This window comes from Mustela nigripes, chromosome 7 (genome assembly GCF_022355385.1).
Source record: "Mustela nigripes isolate SB6536 chromosome 7, MUSNIG.SB6536, whole genome shotgun sequence".
Lineage (NCBI taxonomy): Eukaryota > Metazoa > Chordata > Mammalia > Carnivora > Mustelidae > Mustela > Mustela nigripes.
Genome location: NC_081563.1, coordinates 137,271,661 through 137,292,763, shown reverse-complemented (window position 1 = coordinate 137,292,763; position 21,103 = coordinate 137,271,661). Strand labels below are relative to the sequence as shown.

At 57.4% G+C, this 21,103-nt stretch overlaps 1 protein-coding gene across 6 annotated transcripts in view; it reads right to left on the bottom strand.

The window, feature by feature from the left end:
* Positions 1-21,103, bottom strand: part of PHACTR3 (phosphatase and actin regulator 3) — a 219,699-nt gene that overhangs the window by 86,821 nt on the left and 111,775 nt on the right. For all 6 annotated transcript variants that reach the window (XM_059407332.1, XM_059407334.1, XM_059407336.1 and 3 more), the window contains exon 2: positions 260-421. In XM_059407332.1, the coding sequence (XP_059263315.1) occupies positions 260-421 (162 nt within the window). The remainder of the gene's footprint in view (positions 1-259; positions 422-21,103) is intronic.

The window sequence follows — 21,103 nt, the reverse complement described above, 5'->3', positions numbered from 1 at the left end:
CCAAGCCAGCCTCCCTGCCCCGGCCTGCAGGGACTCCGGGACTGCCAGTGACTTGTGTGCCCCGGGAGTCTGGGCGGTGGGGGGGTCCCAGGTGTGCCCGGGGCTGACCCACCCCAGCCAGGAGGTGACCCGGCAAGGCTGAGCAGCTCCCGCCGTTGGGGCCCACAGAGCTCAGCCCGCGCTCCCCTGGCGGCTGGGAGGCAACGTCAGCACAGAGACTCGGCAACCGGGGCCCTCGCGCCCTCTCCCCCACACTCACCGGACGTCGTCTGCTTCAGCTTTTCGTTTTTCTTCTTCCTCCATTTCCAGGGCTTGAAGATCCTGCCCAGGGTGGCCAGTCTGCTGTTCCTCCTCACCGGGGGGGTTCGGATCCCTGAGACCAGATACTCGGAGCGCGCTGGGGGGGCCTGGTCCATCTCATCTGGAGGGGAACACCAAGGAGGAGCTCAAGTGATTACCAGCCCTACATGGCTCCTTGGGGGGGGGGGGTTTGCTGAGGTGACTTCCCTCACCCAAGGGGCCACTAGTAACTCTACAAAGCCTGGGGCTCATTGTCATGGGTGAGTACCCACAGGTGGCACATACCAGCGCCTGAATTTCTGCGCCCCTTCTAGGGAAACCTTCCCCCTGGAACCCTTCTGTGGCCTGCCAGAAGCCCTCCCCCAAGTTTGCACTTGGCCACAGCAGTTTGAAGACTTCTCCAATTCCCCGTGAAATCTCTCCCACCCCAGGACCTTTGCTCATGCTATGCACTCCACCTGTGCTGCTCTTCTGGTCTTCTTTGCCCTATCAACTTCAGCCACTCTGCTAATTCTGACTTTCTCTACAAGGCTGCACCTTCTCCTGCCCCACACAAGGTGCAGAGCTTTGCTTTCTGCTCCTGAAGCTACTTGTGCCAGCATCGAGGAGTCGCAATGGTCCCTGGGTGCCTGCCCTCCCACTCAGCTGTCAGCTCTCTGCCTTGACCCTCAGCAGAGGCCTGGCCATGGTCCTCACTGGAGAGCCATGGAAGGAGCTGGTCCATGAACAGGCCAAGGAAAGTAGCTCTCCTTTGGATCCTGGTTCAGAAAACTACGCTGTTTTCACACTCTGTGGGACACATAGAGATGGACATCCAAGGACGCTCGTGGTGCCAAGACTGGTATTATCGACAGGCCACTGCTAAGTCACTGATCATCCCTCCCCTCGGCCACCCATGTATGAACATGGAAGGAAAGAAAGCAGAGAGGCAACCAGGCCACGGTCGATTGCTAAGTCAAGAAATCACACGCAGCGTCACACAGCACACGCCAGCAACGTGCGTGAGGCGGTCGTGTGGAGAACACAGCTGCGCGGAACACGTCTGCGGGGCCCTCAAGCCACAGGGGACATGCGCTACTGGGGGCCTGGGAGAGAGGAAGATATGAGCTTCACGACTGGCCCTTCAGGAGTTTAGGATGTGTTCACGTTCGAAGAAAGAAGGTTCGTTAGAACGGAGAACAACGCAGCGGACAAGACGGAGTAATCAGAGAGCCGCGTGAGAGCAACCTGCGCTGCCCCCACGGCCCACCAGACCCTGTCCACCGGGTGTGGCGAAGGCTGCGCTCAGGCCAGTGCCCAAGCGGATGGAGAAAGAAGCTTCAGTTGCCCCAAACCCCTCCTGGCACAGGGAAAGGACCTTTCTTCCAGCAGTGACGAGGCTCCACATGCCCAAGTTTCAACCTTTCCGTGTCCTTTGGGCGCACGTTCACACACCTGTCCGTGCTCCCCGGTGTGGCTGCTGGCACAGGACACTCGTGCAGATGTGTGCACACCCACACACACGTGCACACACATGTTGCCCAGCACACACGCTGCTCCCCACAGACAGGGCGGGGAGCTTACATGGAGCCAAGAAGCCCCGAGGGTCTCGAGGTTCCCGGCAGAGCAGGGCTGGAATGAGGGGTCTCGGGAGGGCTGTCAGCAGAAGGAGACCCCCAGAGGGGCCAGGCCCTGTGACAGGCTGGTCGCCGTCAGATCTAGCCGCGTGCCCCACATGACAGGGGCCCCAGGGACACGCGACCCCCGGAGAGCGGCAGTCAGACGATCCCGGAGGTCTGACACCTATCAGCAGCCCAAGGCTCCTGGCAAGGCACCTGCAACTTTGGCCTCAGTTTCCATGTCTGTAAAATAAAGATAATCAACATCCCAGATGCCTTGTATTGAAAGGAAGATCCAGGGTGACCACAGAGACCGGAAACTCAGGTAAACACATTCAGCACAAAGTTCACTGAGAGCACGTTACAAACCCTGCATTATAGCATTGTCTACGTTCTAAGACTCTGCAGACATGCTGGTTATCGTACCGTGCTGGCGTGGGGGGGTCTCCCAGTAGACGTTTTCCTGGTGGTTTATATTATACAAGGAGCACGAGAATAATGATGGGGCGGAAGTCAGTCTGGGCTTGTTCCGGGTCAGGGACCACCCAACTTCCCCTCACAGTAAATCTGTAAGAAACAGACTCTTATCCATTGTACAGATGAGCACACTGAGGCTCAGAGCCGTGAGCCATCCTGCTGACTCACAGAGCGAGGAAATGCTGGAGGTCGGCGTGACCTTGAGCAGTGTGATTCCAGAGCCCCCCTCCCCGTATCTCTAATCTGCTTCTAGGGTGACTGTAAATTTGTGCCCAGAGCAGGACGCAAATGGGGAAGACACCACAAAAGGCACAAACCAGGACCGTCCCAGCCACCAGGGTGTGTGGCCACTCTCTAGCTGTTACTGTTAACTGTACGGCGGAGACCGTGTCCACGGTGGCCGACAAAGCAACCCCGTGTGGAAGAACAAGCCTAGGGGTGACTTGAGGGAGAAAGCAGCTTAGTTGAGGGGCGCAGGAAGTGTGGGCGAGGGAAGGAGGGAGCGGGAGGAGCCTCAGGGCCTGGGTCACAGACTCCTCCCACCACCGGCTCCCCAGCTCTGCGCTCCAGGCCCCCAGGCGCAGGAAGCAGACCCTTCCCAGAGGCCGTTCATTCCTATTCTCTCTTTTCCTTTCCACCCACAGCAGCGGCCAGAGCCACATGGCCCCGGAAGGCTGCTGTCCTGCAGGCATCTTGACACAAGGGGGAAGAGAACAGGCCAGGTCCCCCCAAGCCTCCAGGCTGGTTGGAGGAAGATGAAGATCCCCAGAGAGGCGCCTGGGGACAGTGCACTGCTGTTGTCACTTGGTTTACAGCTCACAAAAGATGGGGGCGGGTACCAGAAACACAGGGCCCACAAGAGGAGCAGTTGCAGAAATCCAGAGGAAGGGAGTTCTGGGCAGGACCATAGCACCCAAGGCTTAGAGATGCCACGACGGCACAGGAGAAAGGCACACGTGGGGCTCTGAGCTTCCTAGCAGCCAAAGCAAAAAGGAGCAGCACACAGAGTAAACCACAAATAGGACCCCAAATCCCACCCCACTGGCTACCCACATCACCGGGCCTCCGGTCCAGGCCACCAGCAGCTCCCCCCAGATGCCCCCATGGGTGTTCTAGCCAGCCCCCTCCCACAGTCCCCCCCACCCCTTTTAAAAACAGAATTCTAGTCACACCACTTTTCTGCACGTTCCCTGCCCTTTCTCTTCTCCTGTAGCACAAGCAGCAGATCGACCGCCGAGCCCGGACAGCTCCCACGTCTTCACCCCGCCCCTGCCCACTCACCTCTGCCAACCTCTGCCCCGTGACTTTATCATCGTCCTCGCCGGGCAGTAACGTTTCTGGCGTGCTACGGAAACCATCGGTGCAGTCATGCGGAACACGGGGGCTACGACCGGGGATCCGGGCTCACATCCGGGCTCACATCCGGGCTCACATCCGGGCTCGGTCTCTCACGGATGGGAGTGGACGTGCTGACCCCATCTCCTCCCGGCACCCTCGCGCCTCCCGCGGCCTTGCTGGGGAACGGAGGGCGCTGCCCTTCCCACGTCCTTGCCTGGGGCTCGGCCACGTGGCTCGCTGCACTCCCTGCTCCCCCCACCACACCTCTGTCCCTGGCGGCTGGAGCGCGTACTTGGTCCTCACACATAGCCGGAGCACAGAAGGGGCCCTACTCAGGGGCTTGAACCTGACCCAAAATTCGGAAGGAGCCCCTGAGGTCTCTTCCTCTCCATTTACCAAGTATCCCACATGCTGGGCCACGACAGACACCTTCCTCTGAGCAACTCCTCGGGGGCCCTGCTGTCACCAGGGAGCGAAGCCCAGGGGGCAGCAGACTCCAGCACCCCTCCCCCGCACCCCGGGAGGGATGCCCTCGCCCTGCCACCTCCCCCAGCGGGGCTCAGGCCCAGGGACTGGCCCAAGGAGAGAAATTTCAGAAGAGACGCTGTAGCATCCAGCGAAGCAATTCTTCACCAGCACCTCGAGGGCAGAGGGGGCATCAGTGTGTCGCTGACCGTGTGCGTGGGGGTCCGTGGGAGCAAGAGGCGGGCATGCACCCTCCTGGGCACAGAGTGGCCCCCACACACTCAAGGGCACGCAGGTGCGGCTGGGGCCAACGTGGCGGGTGGGCGCGTTCCCGCGTGTGTGTCCCCAGACTGCAGGCAGGGTGGGGTGGCCATGCGCATGGACCCCGTCCCCCGCCTGTGAGTTCAGATGCCAACTCCCTGGGGCTCGGGAGGAAGCCCTTCCCCGCGCCGGGAGGCTCCCGGAGGTGCAGACGCGTTAGCAGATCCCTCGAGCCTCCGAGGAACACGGTGCTGCGCCAGGGCCACCTCTGCCACCTGGGAAGCATTAGCAGTTAATTAACGGAAACTGTTTCCCACAGCTGCATGCGGAAGTCAAACAGGCCCCCACGGAGCAGGCAGGGGCCTCCCGGGGCTCCCGGAGGGATGGGGCGGGTGGCCGGCCCCGCTGACACGATTCGGCTGGAGCTAAGGGGGCAGGCCCCAGCCCGCAGCCGGGACAGCGCCGGCCCTCTCCTGGCCCCTGGTGCCCCCCCCGCCCCCCCCCCCCCCCCCCCAGTGGGTCCCACAGACGTGTGGCCCAGCGCCGTTCTAGAACAAGGCAGGGAAGGACGCCGATGCCCCGTGACTGAGCTCACTGGGCTACCGGCTAACGGTCCGGCCTGGCCCAAGGCCAGCCTCTCCTCACGCCATCCCCTCCATGCTTGCTCTGATGGCTCTAGGATGTCGTCCTGGGGCGTCCCACTGATTGTGGTCGTCAGTCCTTCCCACCGGGATGAACAGGCGCTGTGGCTGTCTTGATCACTGCGAGCTCTGGGAGGTGGAACTGCCGTGGTGGCCCCGACCGTCCGACTCCCACGGCCCCTCCTGAGTGAGCTCCCGCTTCCTCATCCTCTACCCGCCGACCTCCGGTGTCTCTTCTTGCCCTTCCCCTTTCCCCAGAACCCGGCGGGAGGCAAGCCCCCCACCCCGCGCTGATGCCCGGGCCGCCCCGTGGGGGAGAGGCAGTGCCCTCCGTGTCCAGCGATCCCAGCGCCACCGCGGTCGCCGCCCTCACTCATCCGCAGGCTCGACCGTCCGCTGCGGGCTGAGCCTGCGGGGCCGGGGCCGCTCTGCGGGAAGCGGACTCGCGCACGGAAGGGGGGAAGACACGAAGAGGGAAACAACCAGGGAACGTCAGATCACCGACGGGCTCCCGTCAGAACTTGGCACGCCGACCACCACAGCGGGGCCTCTGTCCTCCGGGAGCCTCCCTGGCCCCAAAGACTCCATCTCTCGATACTCAGCGACCGCCTTCTGTGAGGCAAGCACCTGCCAGCTGTGATGAACAAGGAAGCAGTGCTGGGACCCCCCCCGGGGACCCCCACTCCCCCTCCCCCCGCTGGTCCGTCCACCACAGAGAAAACCAAGATGCTGGAATTACCAGGAAGAAATCTGGGGATGATACGTGCAGAGGACATGATTCTTCCTGCCTGGGGGCCGGGGTGGGGGCAGTGAGAATCAGAGGCCACTGGGGGCCCAGGTAATACTTGATTTGGGCCTCAGAGTTTGACAAGGATTTGTAAATCCATCAACGTGCGACAGGACGTGGTATCTGGGCAGTGGGAATTACCGCCGGGAAGCACGATCTGATGTCCGCAGTCCCTGAGGTTCCAAAGAAGCCCAGTAAAATCCCTACACAGAAAATCGAGGTCCACATGGAGATGCCAACTTTCTACAGTGCCAGTTAGCCACCGACACACACACACATATACATGTGCATGTGCAGACACACGCGTGCGGACACATACATGCACATGGACCACACATACACGGACACACGCACGCGCAGACACATATACGTGCGGACACACACGCGTGTCCATGGGCACACACATGCGGACACATGTGCGCTCATGGACACACACACACACACACACGGACATGCGCAAGTACACGCACACGAGTCTGCCACCAGCACCACCGGCCGCACATAACAGGAAGAACGTGATCTCCAAGTAAGAAAGGCATCCTCTAGTTGGGAAGACACTGGCAAGAGAAAAGGTAACCATTCTCGGCCCAGCGTGGGTCTGTGCACTTGAATCTGGGAGCCCTCAGCTGGAGCTCGGGGTTCCCGGAATGGAAGTGAGAGGGGAGGCTGCGGCCCGGCCAAGAAGCGTCGTGTGGGGCCAAGACTGAAGCCCTGAGGACGGGCAGTCGCTAAGGTCGAGCACTGGAAAGGCCTCAAAAGTGTGGTGTGGATGGCCGGAGACAGGGGCCCAGGCTGCAGGCGGGGGCCCTCGGAGAAGGGACAGGCAGGGGAGGGGGCAGGCCGGCAAAGGAGGGAGGGAGGGACCCAGAGATGTTGTTGAGACAGAGTCGTCACCCGAGCCGGGAGAGCCATCAACACGGGACGTGAACCCACGGGGAAGAATCCGGAAAACAGAGACGGGCCACAGCAACACCTCTGGGACACTTGCTGTGTTGTGTGACAAGCCCTGTCCCGAGCCCCTACCACGAAGGAGCTCATTCCATTCCTATCAAGCCCCTAGAAAGCAGGTCACCATTTCCACTGTCCCCATCACAGGGACACAAATGGAGTCAGAGAGATGGGAAACCATTTCCGCAGGTTACGACGCGGCGAAGGAGAGAGTAGGATCGGAAGTCAGGATGCCCGCTGCGCCCTGCGTCAGACCCCACGGACGGGAGGATGACGTCCCCGTTAGGGGTGCGGGCTGTGCGATGAAAGCAGGCCTGCAGCTGAGACCGTCACCAGAGCAGCGCAGACAAAGGTCACGGCATTTGGCATCAAAGGCCGCCGCTTGTGTCCAGCCTGCAAAAGCTGTGGTTTGATGTCTGTCCACAAAGAGGTGCTGGTGTTTTAAGTGACCCATCACCCAGATGGGTCTGAACCTCCTAAACCAAATTTTCAAAATGGACTTTAAGTCTCCCAGACGTGAAAATATGGCTGGTTTGACTTTGACTCCTCCTGGAAATCGCTCGAGTGACAGCTGAAGGGCAGGACATGTGGGGGGTACTGACCAGTACAGGCAGGAGCAGGACCACACCCGGACACCATCCAGGAAGGAGGGAGGCACTCTGCGGCATCACGGCTGGGGTGGACGCGGGGACTGGCCACTGGGGTCAGCAGGGGGCCGGCAGAGGCAGGAAGAAGGGTGAGTGTATCCAAAAGGGGGAACCTGTAAGGGCCGATGGCCGTCTTCCCAGAACTCCTGCAGGCTTTCTCCACTGCTCTTCCAGCCTGCCCCTCAGAACCTGCAACCCATCACAGCCCCTGCGTGGGAAGCTGTGCCTTTCCACAGCTTCCCTGGTGCAGAGGCCACGGGGTCCCCAAGGCAGGGCTCTACCCCTCTCTGGGCGCCCAGCACAGCTCCTGGCGTGTGGAGTACATGAAGGAGAGAGTCAGTGCATGCCTGAATGAGGGGGCTGGATCCTGCCGTGGGAAAACAGACGTGGGATCAGAATGCAGGTCACTGGTTATCAACAGCGACCGGAGTCACCTCTGCACCCCTCGACAGCGGGGGATAATTCAATTCCTAAGCAACGTCCAGGCTTCACGCTGCCGCACCCCGTCTCCCGGCTGCGCCGCAGACAGACGGCGTCTCCCTGCTGTGTCCTGCTCGTCAGTCGAGGGCTAAGAAACACAAGAGCCTGGCTGGGCTTCAGGGAGAATGGTTGCCCCAGAATATCGTGCATCGAGGGGATGCTCAATTGTAGGAGAACGCGGTTTTGAATGCCCAAGGGGAGCCGCCAAGTTCTTCAGCATGTCTGTTCCAAGCGAACAACCCCAGGGGACAGGGACCGAATTTCCAGCTCCATTTGACATTTAAGAAGAGGAGGCTGGGGTCGGAGGGCAGGGGTAGGACCCAAGTTAGACAGCCACACAGCTGGTAAGCGGTGGGACTGGCCCGGGAGCCTAGGCTTTCCGAAATAGAGCTCACCTGTGGGGCGTGACACAAGTGTTTCCCAATGCACATTCCATGGAACCCTGGCACGGGAGGGGCTCTGCGGTTGAAGGCAGGTGGGAAAACACCGTGCATGCTGAAAGCCTTCCCTGAAGGACCACCACATACTATCATAGGAAACAAATGCTCTGAGAAGTCCTGCAGTCAGCAACTCTATTCAGCTGCTTAGCCAGCTTTTCCTACACAGATGGATCAGGCCTGTTTACGCCTTGCTGCCCAGACAGCCATAACCACACCCGGGCTGGAGAGAGAACAGATTTGGAGCAGTAGATGGCAGAGGAAGCAGTTTATACGTACTCCCGCTAAGAGGTGTACACGGCAAATTTCTTTTTGGAATAGAAACGTATTCCAAATATCTGTATTCCAAAGACAAAGGGGATCCTCTAAGACCTTCCTAGAAGTTGGGCCTCGAAGCTCCCCGTGTCTCCAAGTGTCCTCTAGCTGCCCGAGGCCCCGCCACATCAACGGTGCAAACAAAGACCAGACAAAGACCCATCTACATCCTGACACTCGTGGAGAAACCAAGGCATCATTCAAGCAGTTTCTTTCTTCCTCGCATACATTGTGGAAAAACCAGCCCATCTGATGAGAAGGCCCATCTGTTTAGCATCAACCCCATAATTCTGCCAACGGTCGCTGGTGTCTGCCAGACATATGGCCGGTTCTCCAAGTGAAAATCAGCTCAAATCTGTAAATCAAGCGGGTCTGGAAAGGCTGTGTGGAGTTTGGAACCAGGAATAAAAGCGGGCGGAGGATGGGCTCAGGGAGGGAGAAGGGGCGGACGGGAAAGGCACGTCTGTCGTCACCGGCTCGGCGTTCGCCGGTGTTGGGCTCAGCAGGAAAGTCTGTATTTGCACATCAGCAAACGCTTACAGAAATTATTTAGCAAGAAGCGCACGGACTTTGCAAAGTCTAGGAGCTGCTTTTAGAGGCAGCCCCTGAAGATCCTCTCCGACAGAGGAGAGAACGAGCGTCCCGGGGCGAGGATAAACCGTCACATGGCGCACCAGGAGACCCCGGCATCGCGATGTGCGTCTGGGCCGACGATACCGCCCAGCATCTTCAAAGCCCAAGTTCCCAGCCCGGACTTTCCAAACCAAAGTGTAAGAGGAGGTTCTTAGACGCCAGTCCAAGCTTAAGGGCAAATGTCAGTTTTTTAACAATATGCATGTCTTAGCATTTTTCTGAGGAAATTGAACATGTTCAAATGCTGGGAAGATTCTGAGCCAATAGATCCGTACTTTGAAAATGGGTCCCACATTCCTTTCTCAGGTCAGGGATGGGCAAAGCCTCTCCCATGTAGCTCGCATCTATCTCCGGTGCCGTGGGCCACACACTCTGTGTTGTGACTGCCCAGCCGCCGACGAAAGCAGCTGCAGACGGTGCCTAAGTTAATAGGCCTGGATATATTTTAATGAAACTTTATTTCTAGGCACCAGTGGAAGACAGATCGGCTCTGTTTACCCACTGTTTGCCAGCTCCTGCCATAGGTGGTCCCTTTGGAAACATCTTCAGGGAAAAGGTACCCCCTGGGCGTTCGGAGAAGAACGAGGGGGAGCGGGCGTGGTTTGTGCTCAGGATCCTTTACCTCCGCTCGCACTCCTGAGCCCTGGGGTCCAGGCCAGAGTCATTCCCGCCTCCAACTCTGCAGCCTCCGACGGGTTTCCCCGCGTCTCTCTGCTACGCCTGCCCCCCGCCCCCCCAGGCAGACAGGGTCTGCGTCACTTCCCTGCTTAGCGTCATAGTGGCCTTTAGGATGACACACAAGACCGCAACAGTGACCCCAGATTCTGGAGTCTGCTTCAAGCTTACCTCCCACCGCGCCCCTGCTTCACCCCACAGATTGCTGCCTCTCCTCGGCTTCGCCCTGCCCGAGCTCTCCCTCCGTAAGGCTACCCCCTATGCCAATCCCTCCAGAAGCAACTCTTGTCCCTGATGAACTCCTACTCACCCCTCAGGGTCCCGTCCTCCGTACCCACCTGTTAGCTTCCTGTTACGTTTTGCACCACAGACTCCAGTACAATTTAGAATTCGCTCTCGATCTGCCCATTCATGTGTGGAATGTCCTCCTTTGCTATCTGACCAGGAGAGCAGGGACCCAGGATGTCCCACGTAACGGCCTCCCCAGGCCCGAAAACAGAGCCCAGGAGGGCCCAGCAAAGCTTCGGCAAGTATTTGAGAAGCAAAAGGAAAGGAGAAGCCGACACCTCTGGGCTTGTGCTCGAGTTCACGGTCTCTAGCCGTGGGGAAGGAGCGCAGGCACCTCTGAGGTGTAAAATCTTACACAACAAGATGCGTTTTTCAGGATTTGCAGAGCTGGGCTCCCTCCCCAGTTTGCTGACCCTGCAGCCACACTATGTTTTAGCCTGGTACTGCCACCCCCCCACCCCGTGCCTCCATGGTTGACTTGTGGCTGCCCCTGAGAGCAGAAGCCGCTGTGCCTGAAAACATGCAGTGTCCCTGTTTTGTTGTCACTGTGGCTCCCAACTTCACCACAGGCCCTGGTCCTGGCCTGGATCCCCTGGTGGCTGTCACAGAAGCGACAAGAAAGGTAACCCCAGCCCAGCCAGGTAGCAAGTCCGCACAGCTCACATTTTCCAGGAACACACCACGGCCGGTGACACCTGTCTCCTTGGACCGTGCTCAGAGTCTCTGGCTGTGGCTGGGAGCTAGCCTCCTGGTGCCCCCCAGGATAGGCCAGCCCTAGCAGATGGAAGCACGGCTAACCTCAGCCCCAGCCACTGCTGTCTGTCATCACGGGGCACCCAGGAGCTGCTCTGGTGAGGCGGCCAGCTCTGCCCACTCCCACTGAAGAGTGGGAGACTGGACTGATTAACTGATTAACTCACACTTGAGACAACTTGGCTGACCATTGACTCTGGGCCCAACACCTAACCTTGTGCTCCCAGGCCCAGAGTCGGAGGGTGGGGGCGGTGGCAAAGGCAGAACGAGCACCCGGACATTACGATGCTGGTTCCTACATCCTCTGCTGCTCATCTGCCCCCGTGCCGGGCCCCCTCATGGCTCCCAAGTTCCTGCAACATCTGAGCCCACCTGACCCAGCTCCAGTGGCCTCCGCTGCCGTTAGAATAAATTCCCACTTTGTGCTTCAGCCCCTGGGGGCCCTTTCCACCTCTGGAGCCCTGTACTTGGTGACCCCTGGAGGGAGCCTCTCCTTCCCACCTCTGCCAGCCACCTCCTCCTGGTCTCTCGGCTTTGGGTGCCAGACTCTCCTCCACAGGGAGGCCCCTGGAGCTACAGCACAACCCGGCTCTGCCGGGCCAAGCTCCTCGGGGACCTCTCCCTAGGACTGTCCCTGCAGGAGAGGCCCCCCCCCACAGCCGGTCCCACCCATGACAGGTCCCGCCCACAGCCGGCCCCGCCCACAGCAGGATCTAGAGAGTTCTGGAAAGGAGCAGGGAAGGATGGAACAGAAGGGCCTCCACGGTGGAGGTGCTCTGTGGGGAAGGCGAGGTTGGTCTCAGGCTCGGGTAAGTTTCTGGCCAACTTGAGGACACCTGAGGACGCCTGGCACGAGTCCTGAAGACCCAGCGGGAGGCAAACGAGCTAGTCAATGTGGAAGAAGAGCCTCTTGCTTGGATACACGCACCACGTTTTGTGTCTCCAAGCATCACGGCGCCGCTGGGACATTCGCAGGCACGTTTTTGCTGGAAGACCTATTTCCAGTTCTTTTGGATGCACACATGGAAGCATGACCGCTGGGTCAATTAGGACTCTATTTGAGCAGAGGTCAGCCTGTCTCCCACATGGCTGCACTGACGCGCGCCACAACTTGGATGAACACCCAGAAGGGCATGCCCAGCGAGAGGCGCAGTCCCAAAAGATGTGCATGGGTATGAAATGGCCAGAATAGGTAAACGTGGATCGGTGGTCACCAGCACTGGCTGAGGGGAGGGATACGGGGTGATGGCTGATGGGTCGGGTTTCTGTTTAGGTGATGAGAAAGTTCTGAAATCAGAGGTTGCACAACCCTGTGAAGGTACTGAAGGCCACAGAACTGTACCCTTTATAATAGTCTAACAGCTAGGGAAACCGAGGCAGAAGACAGAATTCGTGATCTGGAGGACAAACTGAGACAGAAAAGGGGTCGGGAGAAAGCATGGAACAAACAGCTTAGAAGCCATGAACACAGGATTAGGGAAATAAATGACGCCATGAAACATTCCATCGTCACAATTATTGGGATCCCTGAGGGGGTAGAGAAAGAGAGAAGACTAGAAGATATAGTTGAACAAACTCTGGATGAAATTTTTTCCAATTTGGGGAATGGAACCAACGTTCATGTCCTAGAGGCAGAAAGAACAGCCCCCAAGGTCAATGGATCTAGAAAGACCTCAAGGCCACTTGATTGTGAAACTGACAAATCATAATTTTAGACAAGAGCATCTGAGGGCAGCTGGGGCAAGAGATTCCTTAAGTACAGAGGAAGGTCCATCAGGATAAGGTCAGACCTGTCCACAGAAACCTGGCAAGCCAGAAAGGGCTGGCAAGATATATTCAGGGCACTGAATGAGAAGAACATGCAGCCAAGAATACTTTATCCAGGAAGACTGACATTCAAAATGGATGGAGAGATAAAGCGCTCCCAAGACTGGCAAGACTTAAAAAAGAGTATGTGACCACCAAGCCGGCACTATAAGAAATATTAAGGGGGGGGGGAGTCTATAAAAGAAAGAAGAACCCAAGAGTGACACAGAAAAGAAATTTATAGAGACAGTCTATAGAAACAAAGACTTCACAGGTAACACGATGTCCATAAAAACATATCTTTCAATAATCACTCTCAACATGAATGGCCTAAATGCGTCCATAAAATGGCACAGGCTCGCAGATTGGATAAAATGACAGGACCCGTCCATATGCTTTCTACAAGAGACCCATGTGGAACCTAAAGATACATCCGGACTGAAAGTGAAAGGAAGGAGAAGCATCTTCCGTGCCGGCGGGCCTCCAAGAAAGCTGGGGTAGCGATTCTCCTATCAGATAAATTAGATTTTAAACTAAAGATTGTCGCCAGAGATAAAGCAGGACACGACAGCATTCTGAAAGGGGCTGCCCACCACGAAGATCGAACAACTGTAAATGTTTATGCCCCCAAATGGGAGCAGCCAATGACATAAGCCAACGGTTAATCAAGATAAACAGTCATATTTCTATGCATACCTGAATAGTAGGGGATAGAACAGTTAAAATGTTAAATTTAGGGGTGGCACGGTCGGTTTAGCATCTGACGTAGGGGATAGAATAGTTAAAATGTTAAATTTAGGGGTGGCACAGTCGGTTTAGCATCTGACTCTTGGTTTTGTCTCAGGTCAAGGTCTCAGGCCCCCAGGATCAGGCTCCGCGCTCAGCAAGGGGTCTGCTTGCGATTCCCTCTCCCTCGCCCCTCTCTGCTCGTGCTCTCCCTCTCTTTCTAAAATAAATAAATCTTTTTTTAAAAAATTAGAGAATATTAAATTCAGGTATTTTAAAATGTTAAATTGAGGTCATTTTACCTCTATTAAAACAAAAAGCATGTCCTGACCCAGTGGTGCCCCCTGTCGTGTATAAGGCAGGGTCAGACTAATAAAACTGACCCAGAAGAGCGGTGCTTTCTGGGTAGGAACAAAGGTCCAACAGTCCTGCCCTTGCCCCTCCGCCCGCGTCTTGAGCGTGGCGTGCCCCGGTGCTGAGGAAAGCCGGGTCCCAGAGAGTAACTCACGTGATCCTTCTAGACCCAGCAGGTCTGCACAGAGGCGAGCAGCCTCCCCGTGCCCTTGACGCCGGTCGCTGCCCCGCCTGGCCTCTGCCTTCATGTCCGCCAACCCAGCCCATCACTGAACCAGGACTCTGGGGTCCAGGAGGAAGCCCGCCGGGATGCCGAGCGGTAACTGCCACACACATCCGGACTGTGGCTCAGGCAGATCTGAAAAGGCCACACAAGCCTAAAGTCTCGTGCAAATTTTGCAATTACCCTAAATTAAAAATGCACCAAGGATCACCAATTTCAGGGCATCCTGGCTGGGCTCTTACGACGCCGCGGAGGCACCGCTTCAGCTGGCGAGCACATGAGAGCTCCTGAGCGAGTGCCTCGGAAATCGGGCGGCGGCTCCGTTCCACTGCCTGAGCAGGGAGTCGCTGGAAGGAATCAGACTCAAGATCAAATGGGAATGAGTCTGGGTAAGCAATTTCCAACTGGAAAAACACAGTGTGTGAAGCCACCTGCAAAGAGGCAGCTTGGAGACGCCCAGGCACGCCCTTCTCCAAAACATCTTCACTGCCCATAGATCTTGCATGTCCATAGGAGCCACGTGCCAAAGCAACAAGTAGAGCCAGGGAGGGCTAAGTGACTGGCCCAGGATCACACAGCACCGGCTGATGACCCCGGATGTGAACAGCGGGCTTCGCATCTTACCGGGCGAAGGAGATTTCTACACATCTGCGCTGCTCGCCCACCCCCGAGCCCAGACCAGAGCGTAACAAAGTGCACGCCTTGTCCAGCTGCTTTTGCAAACTCCACATACGCTGTGGACCCCAGAATGATGCCAGCCCTCCCCACTCAAATGCCTTTTAAAAAGTCATTACTCTCAAACTCCCTTTATCAACACCAAATGTTGAAAGGTCTTGGGTCACAGTTTCCAGCCTAACGAGCGAATCCCCACGTGGAAGTTTACATGTGCTGTCGGAACGAAGTCCACGGGGACCGCTCGCGTCTTGGCCTCAGAAATAATTTCCTTCCCCATCCATTAAGTAAATGAAGCGGAGCCCGAGATGCTCCCGGTGGGTTGAAATGAGCATGGGGAAGGAGAGAAGGCAAGGACCCTGTCCCTGAGGCATCCGGACCCCGGGCAGCGGAGAACATTGGATGCGGAGCTTCTCACGCAGCCGGGACTTGGGGGTGCTCTTCCCGGGTGCCTGGTCTGTAAATCGCCAGGGGACCGCTCAGGCAAGTGCAACAGGACCTGTCGGAGGTGTTCAGGGACGATCGCAAGCGTGGGTGAAGACGTGAGAAGGGCCAAGCCTTCAACACACAGTGCACGGGACGGAAGATGGGGCAGCCGCTGTGGGGAACGGTCTGGCAGTTTCCTGACCACCTGTCCCAAATCACCCTCTGACAATTCCACTCCCGGTGTTTCTCCCAAAGAAGTGAAAGTACACGTCCGCACAAAAACGCCCGTGAGTACTCGTAAGAGCGTTCCTCACCATTGCCAGAGAGTGAGAAAGGACAACCCAAGCTTCCACCGACTGATGAACAGAGAAATAAAATATGGGCTGTCCCCACAACGGACTGTTACTGGTCCATATAAAGGAGTGGAGGCTGCACATCTGCTCCCCATAGATGGGCCTCGGAATCATACTAAGTCACAGAAGACCTCGTGTGACACATGGCTTCATTTACACAAATCGTGGGGATGGTGGCACAGTCTTGGGGACATAAAACCACTGAATCGTATCCTCTACATGGGTGACTTGTACGGCACATGGATTATAGCTCAATAAACCTGTTACAAAAACATAAAAACACAAGACGGTCGAGGACGGACCACATCGTCTCCCAGCTCCCATCTCCCAGCTCCATTTCCAAGCCAGTTGAGAGCCGTGGGGGGTCATAACCAATCTCCCTGGAGGGTAGTGTCTCTCACGACAAGTGGACCTCTGGACCCGAGGCTGCTGCCCATAGTTGTGATCCTCGCCGCCCCCTGGTCAGGAGCTCTGTATCAGAGCAAGTGTGAGCATGTGCCAACATTGTCCACACCCGCCTGAGTTCCTCTCCCCACCACGGACTCGCTCAGGTCGACTCACCTGCTTCTGCAGCAAGAGCTCACTCCCTCCACCCATCCCAACGTCCATGCTTGCTGTGCCACAATCCACTGGCTGCACAAGAGCAGAGTGATGGTCGAAATCACAAATCAGGCCCTGCCACACCCTGTCTACACTCTCTATTGGCTTCTCCCTGATTTGGGATCGAACCCAAACTCCCTGAAGTCCCTCTGGCTTTCCGTTCCCATCTCCTTCCCTCTATTCCGCCACACTGACCATACTCTGCATTTCTGGAGCGTGCCCAGTTGGTGGCTGTCTCAGGGCCTTTGCACCAGCTATCCCCTCCACCTGGAATGCATTCCCCCAACACTGCCACACTGCTGACTCCTCATCTCCAGGTCTCCACTGGACCAATATGCCCTCCCTTCCACCCACCTTCTTCATGTGGCTTTCCTACTCCCCTCACAGCTGACTCTGAGACTTCCCTTTGGGGGCACACAGTGCTCTCTGATGCCGTGTTGTGTATTTACCTATTGGCTTTTCCACTGGAATACCAGCCCCTGGAGGGCAAGGGCTCTGACCAGCATCATACGCCAAGGGCAATAGGGTCTCAATACATTTCTATTGGATGCCCCCCACCCCCTGCTCAGCTGCCCTCAGGAGGGGAGCCCAGGAGGCCCCCAGGTCTTCCCCAGGGGATTTGGTTTTGCCTGCTCTTGGTCTCATCACTGTTCACCCAACCAAACTGGTCACTTTGTGATTCCCGAGATCTCTTTTCTTTTGCTTCAAGATCTCTACACATGTCTTCTCTCAGAAAACCCTTTTTCCCTGCATTTTTGGCTGGCCAACTCCTACTCTAGATCACAGCTTAAACTTCACGTCCTCCCCCAATAAATCTCTTTGCAGAGTTGGGGCTCTGCACCCCCCCACTCTGGGCCCCCAAGCTGTCTATCTCCGCTGCCTTCCATCGAGTCTCATAGAGCACCGCTGGCTTCGTCGGAGGTCTTGCTGGAAGCCTCCGTTGAGCGCAGAGCCAGGTGGGGCCGCCCCAATCAGGGCAGGCCCCTGCACAAGGTCAGTCCCCGGGAAACGGGCGAGCAGCGGGCAGGCCCGGCCCGCCCAGCGCAAGGCAGCACCTGCCAAGCTTGGACGCCACTCACGGCCCGACAGCCCGCCTGTCGGTGCAAGCTCTCGTGACCTGCCCAAACATGGACAAGTCACTTGGCCTCTTGGGGCCACTGGGCCTGGCATCTGTGCAGCAGGGATGACGCCGGCACCCACCGCACACGCAGCTGTGAGGGCGGGGCGAGCGCACGCTGGTCAGGATGCATCGTGTGTCCAGCACACGGCCAGGCTTCACAACCCCCGGCGCCCCCACCTGCTTCAACAGTGGTCTTTCCAGGCCCCTTGGGGGGCCTTGCTGTACGGCGGTCGCCGGCACACAGCAGGTGCTCAATGAGGAGCGCCTGTGGAATGGGCACCATGGGGATCCCGGGCAAAGCCGCACAGTTTTCAACGGAATCACAAAAAAAGACACTTTGATCAAGTCTTTCATTTTTAGCCACATGTCCTTGGGGACCTGACAGAGACGCTGCGGCAGGGCCGCACTGCATGGCCGTGCCCCAGGGAGCAAGGGCATGGCCACAGAGAGACCCGAGGTAACAGGTTGTGGCCTCTGCCTGGTTCAGTCTCCACCTGCCTGTCCACGCGCGCCTGTGGCCTCCCCGTGGCTGCCGGTGATGTTCACTGATGTGTGAGTGTCCACAGTACGGGCCTGCAGGAGCCAGCAAGCCGCTTTGCGGGCTGGGGTCACTGTGCAGGCTGGGGTCACTGTGCGGGCTGGGGTCACTGTGCGGGCTGGGGTCACTGTGCAGGATGTGGGTCACTATGTGGGCTGGGGTTACTGTGCGGGCTGGGGTCGCTGTGTGGGCTCGAGCTGCCATGTGGACTGGGGGTCACTGTATGCGGGGCTCACCCAAAGAAATGGGGAGCTGTCTGGCCAGGTGTGCTGGCCTCCTGGGAGAAGTTGTTTTGTCCTGGACACAGGGCCCTCCAAGGGTACCAAGGAACTGATGCCCCTGCCTCATCTGGGAAGCAGCCAGCACCGAATGCCTCTCCTCTGAGCTCATCACGCGCCTCCCTGTGAAGCACTGGAGGCCACAGGGAAACGGAAAAGTGAGCACAGGGTCTGCTTCCCAGGAGCTTCCCACAGTCTCATTCGCCAATCCTGAAAGAGCCAGAGCTCGGAGCCGGGAGCCACTGGCTGGCAGCACGGAGCTGGCCCTGTCGCCGTGGTCAGGCCACAGGCCTCTGCTCATCCCTCAGGGGCCCTCACCCCATCGGTGACGCCCATGACAGAACCCCAAACCGGGAAGGAACCAGCCACTAAAAGCCATGCTTCAGCAAGCCAACCCGACTCACCAGTTCTGTTTCAGCTGCCCCAGAACAGAGGCTTGGCCGGGGCCACTTGCGAGAATCGACCGTTTCTCAGCGGGAAGGTGACCGGGCTATTCCCGCGGCAGCCCTCGGGCTCAAAGGGCAAAATCCAACTCAAACCCCACAGAAACCGGCACAACTAAAATCACGTCAGAAAGGAAAATAAAGGGCTGGGGATACCCTTTATAGATAAGCCACAAACAAGAGAAAGCAAATTTCAGCCCATGTGCTGCCTGTCAGTCCCCCAGTCCCCAAGGAGGTCCCATCACTCATGGATTCACCTGTGCCACCGGGGGCTACACACTAATTTCCGGGGAGTGGGGAGAAGCCTCACGTAACTGTAGTTTTTGACACATTAAATTTTCATGCGATCTGATGGGCTCTTCTCTAGGTAAGGAAGGGCCCTCATGATGACATTCCTGTCCCTTGGGGACAGGGAGGGCTTTCTGGTGACAACAGGCCGCACACAGGCCAACCGCGGTGCCCCACCCACTAGCAGCTGCTTGCAGCACGCGACAGAAATCCGCGGAAAGATGCTGATGCCCTTGTTAAAACACAGAGCCATGCCAAGTGCGGCTCTGTACCTTCCTCCACGGCCGGTGGGACTTACCGTATTACAGACACCGGACGTTCGCCACCACCACTACTCAGCCGTCGCTGCCTTACAGAAACGGCAGTTCCATGTCCAGTTCGACCCAGTCAGGTCAAAGCTGGATCTCATTCTATAACGAAGTAACAGGGGCGTGAGTAGGACTGGAAATGTTTGCGAGTTTTCTCCTACGTCACCCATAGGGGCCAGACCAAAGTCTGAGGAATGAGCCCTTTGTGCTGCTGTAAATGGTCGCCCTGTTCCTCTGCCCCCAGGTGCAGGCACTCAAGGAGCGAGTGCCCGTGGCCCTGGCAGGTGGCGCCGCAGACCCTGGGGCGGCGTCTTCCTGGAGCTCAGCCCAAGAACGGCGCCCACACTTGCGGGCTCTGTGAGGAAATGCTGGGGGGCAGCGAGGAGCCCCTTGCCCGGGAGACATCCAGAGCCACGCAGGGACCAGGAAAGGAAGCGGGTGGGCTTGGACGCCACTCACCGGGCAGGAAAGAACCTGCGGGCGGCAGAGCGTGCACCTGTAAGGACTCCAGGATCTATTCGCAGGCCTTGGGGAAGCTGTTTCCGATCTTCCCAAGTGAGAAAGTCTTGGGAAGAAGACAGAAAAGGGAGTCTTGACCTCCCTGCTAGGTGGCCTTAGCGCCCTGGCTTCTAAGAACATAGGAGGACATGGCAAACCCAGTTTTCTTACCACCTGGGACTTCTTCCCAAACCTCGTCGGGACACCTGCAAACCCGAAAGGCAGAGTCTTCCAGGACACGAGTCCATCCACCGCTACACTAAACACGAATGACGCACGCAGGTTTTCAAAGAGCTTCCTCTCGGACACCCGGGTGCCCTGAACCTTCACAGTTTGCCTTCGGCGTTGAAGACTTACAGAAGGCACGATTTGGGAGGAATACTCAAAAACACCTTTCCAACAAAATTCTTGTTACCTGCCCTTTAATTTCTTCCTCGATGATCTCCAAGGAGAGACAGAGCCATGCGCTGCAGCTCCCATCGGCCCAGGCCTCCTGGGGTGAGTCCGCTCTGCCACGTGGTGCGGGCCCGGCCAGGAGGCTGACTTCACCACCCTAGTGCCCCAGGCTCCAGGACACGTGCAACGACACCATCTCGCATGCAGGGCTGCTGTGACGATTACCGGAGACAAAGCACGCACCACAGGTCCTTCAATGGGAATGCCAAGCTGACCGGCGTGACAAATTCAGGGACCGCGTCCACGTCAGTATGTCCGGCAGGCGGCGACCCTCCAGTCTGGCACTGGGGGGAACCGGGGGAGGCCACACACATCCCTCTCAATTATTTCTGACGCTGCCTGCAGACCCACAATGATCTCAACACAAATTTTAAATAGTCAGCCGGCCATTCTCATTATTAGGATCGTTAACCCTGCCGAAAAGGATGCCGTGAATAAACGCTCCAGGATTCCTTCAATTTTTCATGAAAACAAAAAATAGCAGTCTCTATGTACTGCTGGTGGCAGAAACAGAATGAGCGTCGGAACAAAGTCACTTCTGAAACAATCTCGCTGTGATGACCGTTTCTGTGGTCCTCCGCGAGGGAAGCTGAAGTCCCCACCCTTCATTCACGTACGCCGCCCCTACAGACAGCGCAGCCGTGCTGGGTGCGGGGACCCATGGCAGAAGCAAGATGGGTTTGGTCTTAATCTGCATTTTCTGCAGTTGGTTGGTTTGGCTTTGGTTTGTTTTTTGAGGTTTTGTTTTTTTCCCCCCCGTGTTTTTTCCCCTACTAATGTCCTTCCAGAACGCTTTAGAAAGGAAGGGAAGAAAGACACCTTTATTGAGCGCCTAGCGTGTGCCCAGCCTTGCATGGGGCACAGGGACTCCTCGGCTGAGCAGAACGAGTAGAGCTTGTGTCCCCAGGAAGCACCACAATTTGGTGAGAACAAGCACCATTAAAACGACAACAATCACAGGACTCAACTGC